Genomic DNA, 23,234 nt, shown 5'->3' with positions numbered 1-23,234 from the left:
AATCTTAGTCAGGTAGCTTGTTGCTAATGCTCTTCGCTATAGTGCACTGGTTAGCTTGTTGCTAAGCTGTGCGCTGTTGTCTGCTGTTGTTGCTGTGGAAGTTTAGCAATATTTGTGCACAATGTTACCTGATAGATAGATAGATAGATAGATAGATAGATAGATAGATAGATAGATAGATAGATAGATAGATAGATAGATAGATAGATAGATAGATAGATAGATAGATAGATAGATAGATAGCACAATCTAACATTATACATTTACACTTTTTTATACAAACCATTTTAACACAAAATGTTTTCAATTTTCTGAAAAGATCATTCATTCAAGCTAATTTATCTGCCTAGTAAACAGCATTCGGTCACTTTTAGCTGTAGTGAGATGTGGAAGCAGAACCTCGCACTATAGTCACAGCTGCGTCACACCAACACTGGACATGTCTGTGACCACTTCAGTCACTTCCTGTCTGCCTAACCGGTCGTCAGTCTCACTGAAGTATCCTTAGCTGCATTCACCCTTCACACACACACACACACACACACACACACACACACACACACACACACACACACACACACACACACACACACACACACACCCTCTCTCTCACCTTTTAAGATCCAGTTTGTTGAGTACATACATAAACACTCAAGGACCACTCCATATAGAGAACGTTTTCCCTTCCCTTTACACTTGATATTATTCCAGAATCTAGTCTTTGGTGATATTAGACTAGGGCTCTGGATACGTTTGGGTGAACATATAAAAAGACTGTTCCTTTTCTGACTTTGCACACAGTGGAGAGATTGTGTGAGTGAGATGCAGCCGAAAATGCAGCATTCTAAACCATTTGTCTTTTGAGTAATTACAAGCCTTCTCCACTGAGCCACTTCAGAATGAAATGTGTGAATAGGCCTCTTTGTACCTTGTTTTTTATGACAAAAGGTTGACATAATTAACTTGAAATTAATGTCATATATATTCCTTTTAATATAGAACCTATGATCTTTTAATTAGTGTAACCCATTTTTTTCTTTCTTCTCTAGCCAATTAACCAGTGCTATAATTGGATGTGGTCATACTCATGTAAGTGTGTGTGTGTGTGTGTGTGTGTGTGTGTGTGTGTGTGTGTGTGTGTGTGTGTGTGTGTGTGTGTGTGTGTGTGTGTGTGTGTGTGTGCGCGTGCGTGCGTGTGTGTGTGAAAAACAAGAAGACGTTAATTCTGACCAGAGCACCGGATGACTGAAAGCAGGCACAGCAGTGTTACCATTTCAGATAATCAGATCTCATTAATCACAACTACACTCTGCCAGGCCGGCTGTGTGTGAGGTTGTGTGTTTATGTGTGAAGCAGGTGTCCAGTTCCTCTTTGGCTAACCCTGGGTGACCAATTCATTATTTACTTAGACCGATTTTCATGACGACTCATTAGACAAAGTGCCACATGGATCTAAATTGAGGACATTTTAACAGGTGGCAAATAAATATATTGAAATCTCATGGTCTCACACATACACTCTCACACACATATAAACACACTCTTTCTTTCTTTCTTTCTTTCTTTCTTTCTTTCTTTCTTTCTTTCTTTCTTTCTTTCTTTCTTTCTTTCTTTCTTTCTCATGTAGTAATTTAACACATAGTGTTTTATATCTGAATTAAAAATAAAACCCATCTACAATGGGAATTATTTCTGTTTAAATGTGCACACAGCTGTAACTATATCATTAATGACTTTTTAATCTTTTAGGAGAAGAGACAGAGAGAGAGAGAGAGAGAGAGAGAGAGAGAGAGAGAGAGAGAGAGACAGAGAGAGAGAGAGAGAGAGAGAGACAGAGAGAGAGAGAGAGAGAGAGAGAGAGAGAGAGAGAGAGAGAGAGAGAGAATGATGATTGGCACATAGAAGGAAGGCAAGTGGTCTGGAGAGAGACAGTGAAGAGGGTCTTCAAAAAGAACAACACATAAACAATTCATATTCTCTTAGGAAAAAAGGATGCCTCATGGGTTCATGCTACAGTATACTAGATGGTCCTTTTCCTTGTTGATTTTGTGATACCTGGGAGCAAGAAAATAGTGACCCCCTTGGAATCATTGTGTCATAAGATATCTATATCTACACAAGTTCTTAATTATCTATAAAGAACACTTTTGGTAGAGTTTTCTGAGCTAAACTTTGCTTTATGCATGGATTTACAATCATCTTTTATATTGCTCAGGATTTTTGTCTTCAGTATACTGCTTTCGATATTTCTGCAAGATTATTCTTCCTATTATTATAACAAGAAATTACTCAATAATTTATGTGTTACATCACTTAATGTCACAGCCATTGTTTTGTGTTGCTTCCTGACAAACACGACCGCCATGGACTCCACCTCGTAGCAACCACCAGCACTCCCACACTCAGTGTCCCCACTTTTAATTATGTTTGTCTGTTTCTCATTATGCATGTTAGTTTTTCATGCTTTTAATCCCCCTGGTTTCAGCTTCTGTTGCAAGGTGTATGCTCAGGTCCATAAGTCTTTGACCTTACAAAAGCCATTCGTTTCTTTTGTTGCTGTAGTTTTCTGGATTTTTAACTCCTCTTCTTATTTGCTGATGATCCTGATTTGGATTATCTGCCATGAAAGTGTTTGTATGTTCTGATACTTTTGCATATCACTGTTTTTGTGACTGCCTCTATACTTGTGCTGTGTATTATTAAATATGTACACCCTACCTTTGAATGTAACCCCATTTGAGACTTGCTTTATGATTGATTATATGAATGAATGAATGAATGAATGAATGAATGAATGAATGAATGAATGAATGAATAAATGAACCCATAAAATAACCTACAGTATATTGAACCTTTTCACAGACTACAAAGAACTCTGTAGCTTTCTTTTGATTGAAGGCTTATTGGGGGTTATATATAGAACCTTTTAGGGATTTCAAATATAAACCATCCAACAGAACCCTCTTTAAAGTTCTATAAAGATTGTACAGCTTTATATTTACAGTGTCAGGGGGGAAAATACATCCTAAAAGCACAACAGACCTTCTCTTCAGCATGTTCTCCTGAAAGTGTACTTTATTTCCTAAGTGTTATTTTTTTCCAGTGGATAAAAGCAACTACAAACATTTTGCAGGCTTAAGAAGATTTTCTCTCCTGCTTTTGCATAGCAACAGAGAAACAAAGCATTTGTACTATTATAAAGGAAAGGGGGATGATTTAATAAAACTATGTGAGATTTGTATAGAATGTATAACTAACTCCTTCACTGCTTTGACATGGTGGGTGTGTGGGATTCCCAGCAGCCTTTGCCAGAGTGTCACAGCTTTATAGGGTTATATCCAAGAAAATGGCTATTTATACTGTATAGCATATTGATTATTACCTTAAATTGTGAGATAAACCCTGATAGTAGTTGGTTAGGGTTACACAATATGAAAATAATTACATTGTGATACTAGAAAACGTATTGTGTTATGTTGAAGCAAACAGGTTTGATGATGCAGCCATTTGAAAATGAATTATCTAGTTATGGAAAGAGAGAGAAAACAATTTACCATTAAACCAGCTTAATTTTCATTTCATGGTTTACAGAAAGTCACACTAATTCATGGAATTCTGTGTCTAATAAGGAGAAAATAGACCAGGTTTTGGAAAAAGAGATTAATTAACGATGTGTAAAAACTGCACAAATGACCAACACAAGAAGAGGAAAGATTTTAAATCAAAGATTGAATAAAAACAATTACAAAACCCTGAAGAGCAAGTCCACATTTCAGATGAAATCAGACCACCTTTCAGATGAAAGGATAAAAGTAGGCGTCTTATTTTTTCTCCTACTGAATGAAAAGCAGACTCTTCTCTTGATAATGAACAAAATGGCATAATCAGCTGGCATCTCATGAATATGCTAACAGGATGGATGCTGAATGCATCTGGAGACAAACGCCCTTTTTTTGTTTCGAAGCAAGATAGTAAGACTCTCGCCCAAATCTCCCGATAAAGTCACTCAGGCAGTAATAAAGCGGACAACTCAGCACCATGGACAGCAACACACTTTTTAGTACAGAGAGGAAGAAACTGTGTACAGAAGAAAAAGTAGCACTGACACTGTAGTTTGTGGATGTAGGATGAGAAGATAACAGTTATACTAACAGGTCAGAAGAGGAAAAATTCAGACAGGGTCAGTATGTAGAAGCTGGAAATGTCTTGTGATGTTCTTATGTAGATTTACTTAGTCATTTAAATTTTAACTATATATATATATATATATATATATATATATATATATATATATATATATATATATATATATATATATATATATATTTATCATTTAAAATTATCACACACACACACACACACACACACACACACACACACACACACACACACACACACACACACACACACACACACACACACAGCTTATGTAATATCTTTGCTCCACATAAAAGGGGGTGTGATTAATGGGTGTGAGACAGATTCGGTATCATGTGCTTTACACAGCTCCCCTGCGATCCAATGAAACATGCAGTAATTGAGAGACAGATCATGAACACTCATGAATATTAATGTATATTCCATAATGTCAAAATTTACCAAATAATAGAAGGAAGTACCCAGACTTGTTTTGTCCTCCGTTAACCAAGCGTCAGTGCTGTTAACATTGCTGTACTACTCTGCCTCAGCTATATGTGGAACACTGCACTTAGGGGATGAGATTTTGGAAACGGTTGAGTGACAGCACTCCTCAGAACCTGCAGCTTTGCCAAACACACTGGGCAACATGAGCCACTTTAAGAAAGTGACTGAAGCTCAGGAAGCGCAGCGCTGTCCATGGTCGGTCATGAGTGTGTCATGAGTGAGCACTAGGGCATCACATATAAACAAAAGACCCTATTACTATTCTAGTCACGTCACGCATGCAGTAAAAGGGGAGAGAGGATACGATGCAGGCAGCAACAGCAGAAAAAACACCCCTCCTACTCTCTCTCTCTTTCACTCTCTCATTCTTTCAATGCTTCACCTCCTCTTCATCCCTTCATTACTGTGTATGATCTGTACATTAAAGCATGACAGCATCACAGTGCCCACACTGTTTGTTGGAGTGTATGTAAATGCTTATGGTGTGTGTGTGTGTGTGTGTGTGTGTGTGTGTGTGTGTGTGTGTGTGTGTGTGTGTGTGTGTGTGTGTGAGAGAGAGAGAGAAAGAGAGAGATTCCACCACTCACCCTGGCTGTTTGCTCCCCCCTCTCCCTCCTCACACTCGGTGAGGTTGTTGAGCATCGTGGCTCTCAGCTTCTCCTTGTTTCCCTGGTCCCTAGAGTTTCCTCCAAAGTGTCCCCCAACAGTGGAAAAAAATCTTGCACTCCCAGCTGAACACAGGGACAGAAGAGAGAGAAGGATGGACAGAGCCCTCTCCTGTCTTTCTTTCTTTCTTTCTTTCTTTCCCTGCCTTGGGTGAGAGGAAGCAGGAGCAGCACGATACAAAAAAGAGAGCACGCTTTTAATCTCTATGCTGTTTCTCTTCTTGTCGTCGTTCCCCTTCTCTCTCTCGCACTCTCTTCAGGAGGAGGAGGATATCATAGAGAGAAAAAGCTGCAGGAGTTGGATGATGGAACGCTCTCTCGCTCTCACCCGCTCACACATACGAAGCTGGATGTAGGCATGCTCTTTCACGTTCACCGACACTATGATCAGAGATCACTGTGTTCAGTGGTCCTGAATCTTAACGTGATTTCTCCCTGGACTTTACCATAGTGTTCACTCTCCTCAGAAACCAAACGAGAGAGAGATGAGCGAAGGACGGACGGACGAGATTGTCCTGAGAGAGAGATGATGACCAGAGAGAAGAGCACGAGAGAGAGGATGAGGAGGAGAGGAGAGAGAGAGCGGAGAGAGAGAGAGAGGAGACGAGAGAGAGGAGAGGAGAGAGAGAGAGAGAGAGAGAGAGAGAGAGAGAGAGAGAGAGAGAGAGGATGATGATGATTGGAGCATGAAAAAGGGAGGAGAGAGGTCTGGAGAGATGCAGTAGACAGGTTCTTCATCTCTTCCCATCTGATGAAGGTGATATGCATAATCCCTTATTCTCTCTCTCTGTTTCCCTTCTTCTGTCTGTCTGTATGCTCCTTGCACATACTGCTTTTTATTTTGTATTTGAAGATTTATTTATTATTCTAATGCAAAGGTTGCAGAAAGAATCAAAACCGTTCATCTAAAAACATCAAAAGAGACCGCACTACACCACCTACAAGAGACATGAGACCCACACACACACACACACACACACACACACACACACACACACACACACACACACACACACACACACACACACACTCATACAGTCTCTCTCTCTCTCTCTCTCTCTCTCTCTCTCTCTCTCTCTCTCTCTCTCCTCATTTCTGATTTTTTATGAAGCCTTCAAATAGAAATGCCAAAAATACCAAAAGAAGCCAAACTGCTGGCGTGTGTGTTTCTGTGCATATGTGTGTATATACTTGTAAGCATGTTTTTATATCTTAGTGGGGACTAAATGTTTACACTAGGATAGGAATATCTGACAGTTTGGATATTGTGGTGATATTCAGCTAGTGCTATTGTTTGTTTGTTTCTGTCTTTCTTTTTAATTTTACAGTAAAAATTGCGTTTAAATGTTTAAATGCTCTTCATATGTGTGTGAGAGCAAAATAGAGAAAGAATGGCATTAGGGCTATGATAGTGGACATCATAAAACAAACCTTTGTGTTAATCTCATGAATCCAGCAATGTCATCACTGCTGCCGTGGCAACCAAAGTCATTAATCTGCTGTGCTCAGAAAATGACAGGTTTCCATATGAAGCACATTTAATAAAAAATTAACCAATCTTTGAGTTTCACTGGAGAAGTGCTTCTATGCACACAATCATTAGCAAACTGACATGAAAAGTAAGTTAAATATCTACACCTTGGGATGAAAATAATCATTGAAGCATTAAAGCCTGAACAAATATAGGATATAAGGTTTAGTTCAGAAGAGTTTGTTTTAATTGGGTCAATTCAGTAGGATTTGATTACATATGTTGACTCAGTAGGATTCGTTTAGTAGTGTTGTGTCATCAGTTAAGTTAGTTCCGTAGCATTTGTTTAGTAGTGTTGGTTTATCAGTTAAGTTAGTTCAGTAGGATTTGTTTAGTAGTGTTGGTTTATCAGTTAAGTTAGTTCAGTAGGATTTGTTTAGTAGTGTTGGTTTATCAGTTAAGTTAGTTCAGTAGGATTTGTTTAGTAGTGTTGGTTTATCAGTTAAGTTAGTTCAGTAGGATTTGTTTAGTAGTGTTGGTTTATCAGTTAAGTTAGTTCAGTAGGATTTGTTTAGTAGTGTTGGTTTATCAGTTAATTTAGTTCAGTAGGATTTGTTTAGTAGTGTTGGTTTATCAGTAAAGTTAGTAGAGAAGTGGTTGGTTTAGTAGGTCAGCAGTTTTAATTCAGTATGGTTAGTTGAGTAGGGTTGGATTAGTAGCTTGGGCTTAGTAGGTTTAGTTCAGTACTATTGGTTCAGTAGGGCTAGTTTAGTAGCTTGCTCAGAATGGTTAATTTAGTAGTTTTTTTCCTATGTATTACTCAGTAGGGTGATTTTAGTAGGGTTGCTTCTTACACATTCAGTTTATATGCTAAAATTAAAGTAATTAATTGATTAAATAATTACATTTAATTAATGTAATTAAATAATCACAGAACGAGTGCCAACACTGATGCAAATACCAGATTACTAAATATATAAAGCTGATGATATGGAATATTGCTTGAGTGTGTTTTTTCTGAGCAAGTGATACATGTGCTACATGAACCACAAGTCTACAAGAAGACAAAATGAAACGGTTGTTCAAACCCCATTCGTGCAGCCAGCATTACATTTACATTACAACCCTCACTGATCTCTGCAGTGGTTTTATTCATTTTTAAAAAAGGAATTGGACCAAAATTACAGTACAACACACTCTAGATTGAGAACTCAGATGAGGTGTAGATGTGGCATGATATTATGTCTTACAGTGGCAGAGGTTTGGAACTGCTGTTGCCACGGTCAATGTTGTGCTCAGATGTCCATCATTAAACATTTAATGGCATGGGCAGGAAGGAATGTATGTAAAATCTATAATGAAATCAGAAATCCTGCTCATGCTATTTGTTCAAGAAGCTCCTGGTTACACAAATTCCACTGACTCTATACAGTATATTTAATACAGACTCTGTAATAAATTATTTCATCAAACTCCTCAATGTCATTCCTCATATCGTCTTAGGAAGATTTTCCTTCAAAATATAAACTTCGATTTTAAACCTTGTCATTTTTACAATGAATTTTTCTATATTCATGTAAAGCTAATTGAAGACAATGTCCATTGTTAAAAGTGCTATACAAATATAGTTATTATGTAATTGTTTAATGTCTGTGGTTACACACCTAGCCTTAAAGAGATATACTAATGTCAAATATGGGGGACTAATACAGTATAATCAAATATGTGTACATTACTAGCTGTCTTTAAAATACACTCACCCATCACCTGAAGACATGGTAGTCGTGAAGTAAAACTTGCCTTCATTTGTGTCTCATTTTTATACCCAACATATCTGACATGTCACTCATGAAACAGTCTGGATATTTTCAGAGTTGGAGTAGCAACAGTGATGAGGTGTGAGTTTATCTGAATGATCGTCAGCCCTCTGTATACAGTATTACATATGTAGGTACTTTTTATTCTTTGAAAAGTATGGACCTGTTGAAAGGTCATTTAGATCTAAATACAAGCAGACATTTCAAGAAAATGAAATGCACACAAGCCCTTAGATATGGGAAAGTACACTTTAATACTAAAAACACTTTAATGAACAACAAACAAATAAACAAATATAATAATAATAATAATAATAATAATAATAATAATAATAATAATAATAATAATAATAATAATAACAATAATAATAATAATAATAATAATATACTTTTAAATACTGTTGACTGATGATATTAATAATTAACAACACAGAAACTTCCATCCAAATATCAGTGCCACAGTGCTACAGAAGCAGATCTATGCCAGAGGGTCACACTAACATTGGGTTGATGGCTAGAGCTGTCAAACACATGGCTGCTATCATGCCCTTGAGAAAAGCTCTTAACCCAGCACTACTCTAGAAATGCTGCACCCCCTGCGGTTTCCCCCACACTTGACAGGGGAAATGAAATACATCGGGACACATTGATCGCAGTCATTCAAAGGTAAATAAAAGAGTTGGATGGATGATGATGTAATCAGAGCGAGATAGACTATGATGGTCAAGACGTTAGGGAATTCGGCTTTAGTTTGTTTTGACACACACGCTGCATGGGAACTGCTACAAGCGATGAGAGAAGCATGTCAGATGGAGGATGTCAGACTTTTCCACGCTTCACTGAGTCAGTGTTTTTCAGTATGTACAGTGTAATCCTATCCCCGTGCAGACACAACACATAATACAACATTAAATAGCATCACCTTAGTGCCAATACACTTAACTAATAATTACTGTCTGTAAGCTGACATGGTGAATAAAATAGCATTCCCAGTCAAGCCAAATCACTCAGCAGATGACAATGAACATTAGCCCCGAAAGAAAGAATTGATTTGCTTTCTTCTACAGAGTCTGCCGGAAATGGAGTCTCTGACGGTGACACGTGAGAGCGACCAGTGTAAACAGCAGCCATATCGACCTGCTCAAAGATCCTCGCTCCTTAATGAGAAATGCTCCCTGATGGATAGTTGAAATACTTTATTAATAAGAAAGGATTGATTTACACTGAGCAAAGATGGAGCAGATTGACCTCTCATTATTTCGAGGTTGCAGTCATGCATAACATCTTCACAACTGTCATGATTAACATGTTAAACACACAATCACTCATTACTACTGAACCATCAAGATTCAAATGCAGGAAATGCAACCAAACCACAAATACAGTCATCTAACATTTAAACTTCAATTCTTGAATCAGTCTGTGATGATTACTTGTCTATGACTGTAATGATGGTGGTAATTCAAGTCACAGTAAAATTTACTCAACGGAACTTGGATAGCTGATGGACCGTTAAATCTTAAATCGATTAACAACATATTGTTATTTAACAAAAATATAATACATACATAAATTACCTCAAGCTGTTGATTGTCCGAGGTAAAAAAAAAAATTAATTAACCCCTAAAAGGTAAATTACATGCCTTCACATAGACAACAAACACAAAGTGACAAGAATTTACTTATGATTTTATGAGCATTGAGTGAAATTCAGTGGAACCACACACATACCTTCAAAAGTATTGGAACAACAAGGCTGTTTGTATTTTTTTTTTGGGGGGGGGGGGGGGACTTTGGGTTATTTAGACATTTAGACATGTTAACCAACTTAGAATTTAGTACCTTTTGTTTTTAAACCCACCCAATCTCAATCTCCCACCCAAGTGATTAAAACATCGATACACATGATGGACAGAGAGTCCTGTTAAATTGATTGTTTTAAGAATGAATTGCTCTGAAAGTCCAAGCATTTGGTTTGACTGCATTTGTTGTGATGAAGGATAAAACAACATTAAAACCAGAGAGCTGTTTACAGGACAAAAACAAGCTATTTTGAAGCTGGAAAATGAAGGAAAGTTGTTCAGAGCCATTACAGAATCATTGAACTTCCAAACCAGCAATAAACAGTACAGCCAAGGAAAACAACAGCAGATGACAAAATATTGTTAGAACTGTGAAGAAAAGCTTCCAAAAACAGTCAGTGACATCACCAACGGGGGTGAACTTCCTGTTTGAAGAAGAAAAATATAGAAATATAGATGCCATACTACAAAATGCAAACCTCTCGTCAGCAATAAAAATGGGAAAGACAAATTGTAATACAGAAGTAATACAGAAATTAGAGCCATACAGTACAATTTCTGGTACCCTGTATAAATCATGGCTTAGGCTTGCATGGCTGCTTCTTGAACAGATTCACTAATCATTATTGATGATGTAACTGATAATGGTAACAGTAGAATGAATACAGAAGTCTACAGAAACATTCTGTCTGCCAGTTAAAAGAAAAATGATTCAATCTAATCAGGAGTGACCCCAAACTCACTGCCATCACAACCACAAACCTCATCAGGTAAAACAATGGGGAGGTTTAAGACTGGCCAAGTCTATCTCCTGACCTTAACCCAAATCAGCAGCATTTCTCCTCCTGAAGAAGAGACTGAATGGAGAAACCCCCCCAAAACAACCAAAAACCAAAGGAAGCTGTAGTAGAAGCTTAAAAAAGGCTTACAATAGATGAATGCAACAGTTTGATGATGTCAGGTGAGTCGATGCAAGCAAAGGGATATGCAACTAAATATTAAGTGTTATTTGCTTAAAAAGTTCCAATAATCATTCCTATATTCTTGCTCAAATAAACTTGAGCGATTTACCACCAAAGGTAAAACAGTTATTTATACAGTCTTTGACAAATGTTACCAAAATGTCAACGTCATGTTATAATGTGTATTCTTTGGAGAAAATTTGGTCCCGATAAACATATAAAAACACATGCTCCCCTGCAGTCCACCTACCAACCAACACACACAGGGGTTATGAATGGCTTAATCAACTAACCTATTTGGAGAAGTAATGCAATATCACGCGAGGTCTATCGGGAAGGACAAAAGGGCTGTTGTGTCACAGAATTAGCCTCATGATTGGACTGTGCACTTCTCTCCTGTAAGCACATCCATCACATTTTACAATTTACACAGACAAAGCAATCGAAGCAACAGCTGCTCTATAGGTTTTTTCAATTATCATTGGAAGAACATGGCAGTAAGAAACTATTACAAATGGAAAAAAATGTCAGGGGGGGGAGACAAACACTTAGTAAAGAAACTATATGGGCTCAGAGAGAAGCAAAACAAAACCATTACCTTTGAACATCATAAAAAAAATCAAGAAAAAAATGAAGAAAAAACAAGAAGTCAATTCAGTAGTTTAACAATACACAGTAGTGCTGTAGCTATCTCTCTCTGACTTAAACAGCAAGGCCTTCAGCAGCCACAAAGCTCTCCTGAGACAGCCTGTTTAGAGAGAAAAGGATGCGTGATGTGGGCTGAGCTTACATCGTAAATGGTGTTCTTGACAGAACTATTGAAATGCAGGCTGAGGTATTATTTCCTGAGAAAACCTTCAGGAGCATGCTGATGAAGACATGGCAGGACACTGCAGCGTGGTGTATTTTTTAGTGCTAGAAATCTGACACATTCGAGTAAGCGTGTAAAAAGTTGGGTATCGGAAGGACAGATGTAGAGAAAAAAGCTACAGCTGGCAGTGGACTTAATCCATGTTTTCATGTTTATTAGTGACATTCATGAATCTTGGTTTTAATTAAGAAGGATCCTGTTCTCTGCCTGAGAGCTAGGTCTCTGAGGTGTTTGAGAGCTTGCATCAAGGCTCATATAAGGGAAAGGGAATTGCAAGATGACCCACTTTTCTTCTAGCAGAAAAGTGATATTAATAAGAGAAACAGCAATAAAGACAATCTACATAGCTCTAATCTGCATATGCACTAATAAGCATTCTTTAGGCATCTGGTGAATTTAACACAAATTTAATTTGCATATAATACAAAGGAACTTATCATAACAGGCTTTCAAACAACAACCTATATCAAACACACACACACACACACACACACACACACACACACACACACACACACACACACACACACACACACACACACACACACACACACACACACACACACAGAGAATACATTACAGATATAATACAATGCAACACCTTGTATCTGTATTCAGATTTGAACCAGACATGGGTGTGGACTACTATGCTGTGGCAACAACACTGAAAAACACTGGAAAAAACCCAGGGATATAAAAAAAAGAATTCTTTTTCATTCACTATATTAAATCAGCAATAACCGGTCTCAATCAGAAGCCCTGTCGATCTTTCTATAAAGCCTTTTTCAAAACAACCTTGACTTTCAAAAATTAGTTCATGCATTTGTTGAATTCCAGAAAGATCAGAAATGTTCGAAATTAACTATGACGCTGGGACGCAGCGCTGCTATTGATTTCCTGTGGAGGTTTTCTATAAAAGCTACAGTACATAGAATGCTCATCTAAAAACAACAAAACAACACAATTAACATATTTCATTTATTCAGTCATTTGCAGTAAGTGCTTTATGTTGGACTGGGTTGAAATGAATCCAGAGCCAATTTGAGAAACACCGAGCACAAGGTAGGAGTTTTTTCCCTGGGCAGAGCTTCAGAGAAGAGAATATCATGCACATCTAGGATCAAATTAAAGAAATCCATTTACAGAGCCTGGACAGTAGGAGAAAACTTCTGTAGTAAACCCACACAAACATAGGGTGAACTTGCAAAAATCAAATCAAAGTAAGCTGACCTTGGGATGATTATTTTTGCAGACCACTGCAGAGATGCTGCCCTGTACACAGTGATTGGTCTGTGTGGGCTACATGCAGTGGAGGCTCAATAAATTTAAGCATATTTTCACCTTAATTTTAGGCCAGAATTTTAGGCTTTTGGAGCAAAACAAATAAGTGTGCTTCCTATGTGTACCTGTATTAATAATATAACTAAACACAAAGCATTTGCACACTGTTCCTCCTCATATTAAAGTTGCATTACATTTTCATTCTTTCTTGTCACCATGCATTATTTACTAATGCGCACCAAAATCTGTAATGCCTCCTTCCAGGACACAACACCAGGTCATAATGCGTTTGTATGGTACAGAATTGGTGTAGAACCAGTCATTTTGGAATTCTTATCCCAGCATCTGAGAAATGAAGGTAAATATCCACAGTGCAAGTTGCCTGTGTGCAAATATATGATTAACTTACAGACCCTGTTTTTTTCAACGTTATCAAGTGTAGGCGATGAAAGTTAATATTAGCAGAAGTGCCAATATTGCTAACAAGAAAATCCAAACAGGGAGAGAGAAAATGTTTAGAAAGAATTTTACCACAAAAACCTAGGGCATGTCGGAGGAGAAGAAGGGTAATATTTTGTAGTTAAAAAAAAATAGGAGTAAAAAAAACTGTGGAGTAAATGATACAATAATAAGCAGAGAGTCTCCATTTTGTCTTTAAATACACTCCACGTATTGGATGCCAGTGCAGGGTGTTTAGGGCAAAAGTCAAAACTTTTAATAGAATAGAAAAGAAGTAAGACAAATGAATCAGAACAACACAACAGTTGAATATGAACATGGACTGATATGAGGCCTGGCTCACTGTATGTAATGTAATGTTTTGTTCAAAAGAAAAGTGTTTATTGAAGATGCTTCTGTAGCATCACATAGCTGTCTTCTGGCACTTAACCCAAATGTATTGTCTCTGTGACCAAACATTATACCTGGTAACAAATGGCCTTCAAACAATAGACAGATACAGTTAAGACCTCCTACTGGAGAACTTACAATGGACAGGACAGAAGGGCCATCCTGTGTATTGATCCAGTTGATTGCTTTACAGACAGGCCATTATGTTAACTACGGGTGGGGCACAGGCACAATGTAATCAGCCATTTGGTTCACCCGGTTACAGTTATATGTTAATTACACGTGGGTGGATTACATACTGTAACAATGTCAGGTGTTGATTATGCATATAAGAACTAGACACAAAATCCTTCAGCTGCAATTATTTTTTTTACTCTAACATTCACTACTAGTCTACAGGTCAGGATATAAAACATACTACCGATTGAACCGCAAAATAGTCAAATTTACAATGTGTCCCTCAATGAAACGAATCTGGGGAATTTGACTATGGCATTTCAGTGTGCTAGTGTAGGAATTGAAGAGCTGTATTGTTCTTGTTGTCATCTGTAAAAACACATCAGGGATTGAAATTACCTAAAAAAATGCTTCCCCCCCTTTTTTTTTTGAGAAAGAGAGTAATAACCAATGAAAAGATGACTAACAGACTAGAAATTTCCAAAGTAATCATATCAAAAACAGCAAGGAAACATGTACACAAAAAGGTCACACCAGGCCATGACAGACACGATGGACAACCAGAACAAAGTGGAAAAGACACTAATTTAAATATAGAGAATGAGGTCAAAGAGCAACAGGACAGACAAGCTATTGTGTCTAACCAATCCTGTGTGTTAGGAAAAAAAGAAAAAAAAACAGAGTCTTAGTATTAAATAAAATAAAAATAAAAATATTTTATTTGCACTTTGTGTATTTTATTTTGTGTTAACTCTGCTCAGTTAAATCTCATTCTTATATCTGTCTATTTATGAAAAGCAACAAGTTAATGCCACAGCTATGAATTATCAAAATTAATATCTGATATAACATAACCTTTATAATTTATAATAAAATATTTAATACAATTTCTGTGATGTAATATCCCTGATTATAGTTGAGTTCTTCCTAATCTTTAAAGACCCAAGACTATCCAAGCTGGATTTGTGGGAAGAATTTTATTGACAACATGTATCCCATATTATCTCTTCTAAATCAAAACAATGGTAAAAGAAAAAAAATCACAATTTAGATTAAGTAGAAACAACCTGGACCCCAGTTTTACCCCATAATAACTCAAAACCACATGAATAATGTTCACAGCTGAACTCTGGGAATCTCATTCCCCTCAATCAATTGACTCGAAACACTAAATAACTCCTGCCAGCCATCTGTTATCTGTGAGCAGCTAAAAATCACCCACATCACATAGAGACGATCGATTGGCACCTGAGCCGGTCATCAGCGATAACGGTCCACTCAGTGGATAATTTTGAGATATCTGAGCAGCACGGACCTTCTTCAATCTCGCTTTTGGGCTCCAGATAATGAGATTAAAGCCTTGCAAATTGCTCTATTAAATGATTTTGATGTAGAAAAGGCACCAGATAAGCTTGTGTTCACATAGTGATGAGTTTTGCTGATGGCTCTGTACATCATATGGTGTAACTTCTGCTAACAATTGTGTTTTAGCAATTTCAAACAATTCATTTATCAATTTGAGATTCACTTGATAAGCGTCTTGATGACACAGAGTGTGCTATTAAACTCTCCTCTTCTACCTCTTCCTCTTCTTCACTTTGTGTATTTTTTAGGTATGAGTTATTGAATGTTTATAATGGATGTTCATTATAAACATTCAATAACTCATACCTAAAAAAAAGAAAACATCCAGATATGTAATATGTTTCACAAATGTTCCACAAACATTCTACAATGTACTGTTTTTTTGGGAAAAGCTTTTATTTACCATGTATGAAACACCAGGGTTCTACACAGAACCTCTTTAGTGTAGCATGAATTCAAACTTTATGGCGAGATTTCCTGGAATATTTTCCTGGAATCTTCTCAATCACTACAACCCTGATCTGGATAAAGCAGTTAGATGAGTGTGAATACACTGTAAAGATCTTTTAACTTGATGCGTTTTACTTCAATGAATTTCAACATGAAATATTTGATAACACACAAATATTCACCATAGCAGTTTAGCAAAGCTGTGTCCTACTGCAAAAAGTCTGTAGATGTAATGTGACTATGAGATTTTTTTTCTCCTCAAACCTAAAAATTTGTTTTTGTCAAACTTTGTTTTAATCTGAAAATGAAAGCTAAGCAGACGTCGGTTGTAGTAATATGACTATAATCAGATGAAAGAAAGAGTTTCAAGCTTCAAGCCTTGTGATGATTTTAACTCACAACAAAGCACACAAATGCAGTCACTAATCCCCAAGCAGTGTTTAATGAGGGCAGTATTTCATGTCTCTATAACTGCTAGTGTTTTTTTCACCTTTGCATTATGTACAAAGCCGATTCCTAAGAGACTGATGGAGCTGATTGTAAATGGCTAACAGAACCTTCTTCAAGATCGACACTAATTATACTTATATTATAAGAAATGCATATTAGCTCTAGTTAGATTTAGGGCTGAATACAGGCTGTGACACAAGTCATTTACATCTTAAAATTCCCATAAAACTTTGGCATAAATGACACGAATAACCTCTGGCTGCAGCTGCATCAAGCTTTGAGCAGAACAGCACTTCAGGTAGATTATATTTCACTGAACATCTAGGCAGGCAGCGTTGCAATTACAGATATTTGTCAGACTCGAGTCATGAAGCAAATGTGGCCATTAATCTAATATGGCTCACTGGAGTGCTCCTGCGACAATTATAACTCCTGAATAGCAAATGAATTGCCAGGAAATAAACGGAAGTGCTCCATCAAACTGCAAGGTTCTTCTAACATGTGGTCTGTACTGACTGCCAAAAATCAACAACACAGTAGTTTCATGCAGCAGAATTCCTTCGAGTTTCACACACATTCCTTAGGCTTTCATGTGAAAATACGTCTGCACAAATAATACGAGGAAAAATCCATGCACGAGAACCCGAAAAGGTGTTTTGTTGAGGGTCAAAACAGGAGCAGCACGGGTAGGAAAGTGATTGAATATTTTTTTAACAACAAATTAAAACAACACTATAGTCATCTTGATTGCTAATATTGGTAGCTAAATGAAACAGAAATAACAAACCAGGCAAAAATAATTAGCTATTACAAGTTTTACATCATTGCTGGAATCAATAATCGACAAGATCCAATCCAGTCCCTAGAACAACTAGTGGCCTACAACCACGAGATTATCTGATGATCTGAGATTAGAATTAATGCGTCCCAAATCGTATAATCGTAAATTAGTATCCCAGAGATACTGGAGTCTACCGGGTCTACTATATACAAAGTGAGGTTCTTGAGTGATTTTCCTTTAATTAAAATTGCCAAGGAGGAAGCATTTTGTGATGGAATGCTTGGCATGTAAACTCTTTTGAGCAAATAATAATCAAAGCTAAATGCTAAAGAAATAAAGCATGCTTAGACAGACTTTTACTTGCTAGTTAGAAATATAAACCTTACAATACTTTATGTGTCCACAATTGTCACATAAAGGATTAGATGTGGCTGAAGTATGCACTAAACACACACACACACACACACACACACACACACACACACACACACACACACACACACACACACACACACACACACACACACACACACACAATAAATAATAATATATAATTCTTAATAAAATACAATAGTAATATGTACAGTATGTCAATTCTTCGCAATAAAAACATCCTTGCAAATGGAAATATCTTGGAAATAAATGTTATACAAACATCTTGTTCTAATGTTAAATATTGTTTCATAATATTATATTTCGATGACTGTTTAATTAATTTAAATGTAATATTACTTTCAAAAAATGTAGTTATACAGATGTTTTTTTAATTGAATTGTTTTTATCTTTTTTCAAATGTATTCATTTCTATAAATTATGGCACTTATCCAGCAACCTGCTACTATGTACATATACCTTCTTTTCAAGTTATAAATAAAAAAAATCATAATAAAAATATGTAAAAGAGATCATATAATTGTACACTTTTACTGAATAAAAGTGGGTCATTGGTAGGGCATGTAATGACTTACTGGAGTTTCAGCAATAAAATGCATAAACAAACAAACAAACAAACAAATAAAAAATAATCTCTGGGGGCACGGTGGCTTAGTGGTTAGCACGTTTCCAGGGTTGGGGGTTCGATTTCCGCCTCCGCCTCCGCCTCGTGTGTGTGGAGTTTTCATGTTCTCCCCATGCCTCGGGGGTTTCCTCCGGGTACTCCGGTTTCCTCCCCCGGTCCAAAGTCCAAAGACATGCATGGTAGGTTGATTGGCATCTCTGGAAAATTGTCTTTAGTGTGTCATTGCGTGTGTGTGTGCCCTGCGATGGGTTGGCACTCCATCCTGCCTAGGGTGTATCCTGCCTTGATGCCCGTGACCCGAGAAGTTCAGATAAGCGGTAGAAAATGAATGAATGAATGAATAAATAATCTCTGATTTTATGCTTCTGGCATTTGTAATGACCTTTATTTATTAATATATATATATTCTGTGTCATTTATTATTATTATTATTATTATTATTATTATTATTATTATTATTATTATTATTATTATTATTATTATTATTTATTTAGCTACTGCTCTCTATTTCCTCTCTCTGTCTCTCTCTCTTTCTCTCTCACTCTCTCTCTCTCTCTCTCTCTCTCTCTCTCTCTCTGGATAAAACTTTCATGTTTGTCCCTAATACACTGGTGTCATCATGATCCAGTCTTAAAACTCTAGTTCTAAATAACTTTAAGGGAAGATCTGACATTTAGATAGTGTCTGAGTCTAACCAAATAAGCACTCTACACTGGAGTACACAAGGATTATGTATTAGAACATGTACTTCTGAGCAAAACTGAAATGCCAAGATGCCTCTTTGATGATTTCCATTGGAAATGCTACAAAAAAGTCTTTTCCCTTCCTTTCCTTCGCCTCTAAAACTACAGAGGGAAATGCCAGAGAGGAAAAAAATAAAGTCAGTGAGCTGGACATAGACACATTGGACACCAGACTGCAGTCCACCTCCTGCTTTATCCAACCTGTAATCCTGTAACTGATCTGTAATCCAACCTTTTCCATCAATGTGACACTAACATGGTGGTCATATGGTAGTATGTATGATAGAGTGGTAAATGTATCTGTCATGACGCGGGGTAAGGAAGCGGACCCAAACGCAGGATAGCCAAATCAACAGGGTTTAATAAGAAAAGGACATGAAACAACACACAGACTAGAGACAGGACAAAGACAACAGTAGATTCCGCGCTGCACAAGACAACGCGGCACAGTTAAATAGACACGTGATCACAATAGGAAACAGGTGTATAGACAGGGAGGAGCAGACGAAGGCAGGGCAGACACGTGATGAAGAAGGTGAACAGATGCACGTGGCCAAAGTCCGGGCTGAGTCATGACAGTATGAGGAAACACTCATCGCAGAGAAATAGTCTGTCAGCCAAATAATAACTAATAAGCTATGGTTATATGGTGATTTTATTTCACTGATTTTTGAGGTTCAGAGATGCTAAGCATAGCAACACATTCATTAATTACACACCTACAAGCCACATCTATAATAAATATTAAATAAAATACTATATATGGTAAAAAAAAGTTGCTCTGGAATAGGGCATCAGCCAAATGATATAACTGTTGTGGATGATGTTGTTGACCTTTGGCTGCTACCTGTTCATCTGGGCTTGGGACGGACACTGTGAGTTAACCCCTCATTTCCTGGGTTGTTCCCCCGCCCACCAGAGACCATTAATGTAACAGGTATTCCTAATAAATAAAATGACCAGTGAGTGTAGATAAAGGGTATGAATAGCTTATAAAGTGTACATACATGTTAATTTTTAAGTAGGGATTTAGAGCCTGATCATTAATATTGATGCAATCTAAAATGATTCCACAGTCTGAAATTTTTAGACAGGTTATTATTTAACAGAAGTTCAAAATCCTCAGAATACATTGTACCCTACAAACATGGATGCTCTGGTCTACAACATCCAGGTTGTGTCTCAGTCAGAAACTTTTTAGTACGTTAATAGTCAAAGCAATGATCTGGCTAATGAGTTGGCCAGGTTAATCATCTTTGACCATAGACCATCTTTGGCTCCCTAAAAAGTACCACAATGCACAAAAAAAAAAAACCCCAGGGTTGTTGCTGTCACGTAGCTGTCAAATTCTTACTTATGTTAAATAATTTTAACTTTGCTTGACATTCAATATAACTAATGACTTTCAACTGTTAAAAAAATGTATTAATTGGCCTACGTTCCTGTGCACTAAAGCACGTGTGATTAAGCTAACAAATTGAAATACATAGAAAACTTAAATTTTAGCTTGGGGTTCAACGTGACTGATAAGAAAAACAGAATGTCACAGGAAATTAAGTCTTCCATGTACCAGTGTGGAAAGAGACAGAGAGCTTACTTGAACACCATGAAGTGATTTAAAACCTAGGTAGCTGATTCGGACACAACCCCAGACAACACGATCACGATCACATTTCTGCTCAGCTGACTTCTAATTACACTTTCCTGATTCCCATCACACACACACGACACTATAAATAAAGACCCTGGCTACTAAGTCAATTGTGAAGTAAAAGTCAGTGTACCCTTACCTGACTTACTAAGCCTTATTATGAGTGTTTGATGTTCTGGATTTTGATCACGTTCTGGTCACAGCACAGTGTGATGTTTGCTGATCATCTATTTTTAGATTGTCTATCATATTTATTTGTTCAAATATCTTTCCCTGCACCTGCATTTATCCATCCATTCATTCATCCATCCAGTGTCTACACTATTTATCCTACTGGGTCCTGGGGAACCTGAAGCCTATCCCAGGAGACTCTGGGCACAAAGCAGGATAGACTCTAGACAGGATGCCAGTCTATCTCAGAGCACATGTACACACCCATTCACACACTATGGACAATTTAGAAATGCCAAACAGCCTACAATGCATATCTTTGGACTGGCATAGAAAGCTGGGGTGACTGGAGGAGGCCCCCAAGGCACAGGAACAGCATGTAATCGCCACACACACAGCATAGTCAGGATCAATTCCCCAAACCCGGTGGGGTGTGAGGCAGATAGATGTGCTAACCACCAAGCCACCAAGCCCCCATCTCCTCACAAACCCCCAAACTGCATCTATGCTTAGGGAATTTTCTAGATTTGGCTTAAGACAATATTATCATTCTGATTATCATATATCATATCATGTTTCTGCATGTTTCATAAATGTCTAACTATAATGCAACAGTCAAAGAGTATAAATGTCAGTGTCTCACACAGTATGCATGTATTTAACGCAAGCCAAATGCATGCATAAAGAAAAAAATAAGGGTCAATTTTAACATACAGTATGTCTTTAAGCATCTGCATGTGCCAGGATGCTGAGCAGGTAAAGGATAAACATAGGCGTCATGAATGCTAATTAAAAGCAATTTGCTATGAACTCATTTATCACTAAGCAACATTAGACTCCAGCTGCAGGAGCAGTAATGTTTCCAGAGTCACATTTAATTTTAACGTTAACATCTCCGCTGTTTCAGCTTAAAATCATTTGCTGGCTTTTCAGGCTTGTTGGTTACACTGACTTTAAACAGTTCGAGCTGGAGCAGTGGAAAGTGATGCATTCATGCTTGACACAGCTGGACTCAAGTCGTTCTAGTTCGGTGCGATGGTTTCATAAGAAACAACAAGGTCCTGCTGGTAATTAGAGGAAAAGTTAGCATAGGAGCATCCACTGGAAAAAAAGTGGATTTTTCAGGCAAACATTCATGTGCCAATAAGAAATGTTCATCACTTCTCATTACCATTGGTTGGTCTTTATTATAACAATCAATTCAGAAATGCTGGAGAATTCGACTGCAAATTCACTCTTATATCAGCTTATTATATATGCTTTACAGTTTCCAGCAGAATTATTGGGAATTGCAAACAGCTGATTCATTTCAACAGGCCACAGATTATCACATAGCTCACAATGACTCAACACACCAAAGAACATTGTGAAGACTTAGTCGATTCGTTTCTATACTGTGCATCCCCTGCATTACCATAGCAGACCAGCTGAAATTTACTACTGGGTCATGAATGCTTGAAAAACATTTTTTTGTATGATTTTGAATTGAATCACTGGTGCATTTATGCACCTATACTCCTGATCCCATACCCAATAACTGCTATATGCTATAAAACCTAAAACAATAGCAATTAGAGTAGGGTAATTTGCCAATATACTATTGATGTTGTTATACTTTCTTTTTTTGACTGCTCCTATCGGGGGCCACCACAATGGATCACCTGGTTCACATATTTGATTTGGCACAGGTTTTAGACCAGATGCCCTTCCTGATGTCTTTTTCTGATCCCTTTTTACCTAGGCTTTGAATTGGTACTGGGAATCGAACCTGGGCAACAGCATTGAGACCACCAGGGAACATGCCAATAGTTTTTTCTGGGTTATTCTTAACCTGGGTAAAAAAGAATCCTGGGGTATCTTGTTTCACAACACACACCCCTCATATTTTACCTTGGGTTAATCGTGGGTTAAAGCCTGATTTACTGTTCTGCAGTGACAGCCGCAATGATTGGATATATACAGCAGTTTAAAACAACCAGTTTAAATAACGGCTTGTCGTACACATTTGGCAAATTTACAGTGCAGGGGTTATGCTGCAAAAGCAGTGCTAGTCTTGGTTTGGAGCA

The 23,234-nt window shown here is 37.4% G+C and overlaps 1 protein-coding gene across 2 annotated transcripts in view; it reads right to left on the bottom strand.

The window, feature by feature from the left end:
- The window catches only part of slc12a5a (solute carrier family 12 member 5a), a 144,600-nt gene that overhangs the window by 85,579 nt on the left and 35,787 nt on the right, over nt 1–23,234 (bottom strand). Inside the window, exon 1 of one of the 2 annotated variants that reach the window (XM_047814201.1) lies at nt 5,232–5,782. The exons of the other annotated variant lie outside the window; for it this stretch is intronic. Coding sequence (XP_047670157.1) covers nt 5,232–5,286 — 55 coding nt within the window. The 5' untranslated portion in view covers nt 5,287–5,782. Of the gene's footprint in view, nt 1–5,231; nt 5,783–23,234 lie in introns of those variants that run through there. 2 annotated transcript variants of the gene reach the window in all.

This window comes from Tachysurus fulvidraco, chromosome 5 (assembly GCF_022655615.1).
Source record: "Tachysurus fulvidraco isolate hzauxx_2018 chromosome 5, HZAU_PFXX_2.0, whole genome shotgun sequence".
Classification (NCBI taxonomy): Eukaryota; Metazoa; Chordata; class Actinopteri; order Siluriformes; family Bagridae; genus Tachysurus; species Tachysurus fulvidraco.
The sequence above is the reverse complement of the archived record's forward strand: the minus strand, read 5'-3'. Positions and strand labels throughout refer to the sequence as shown.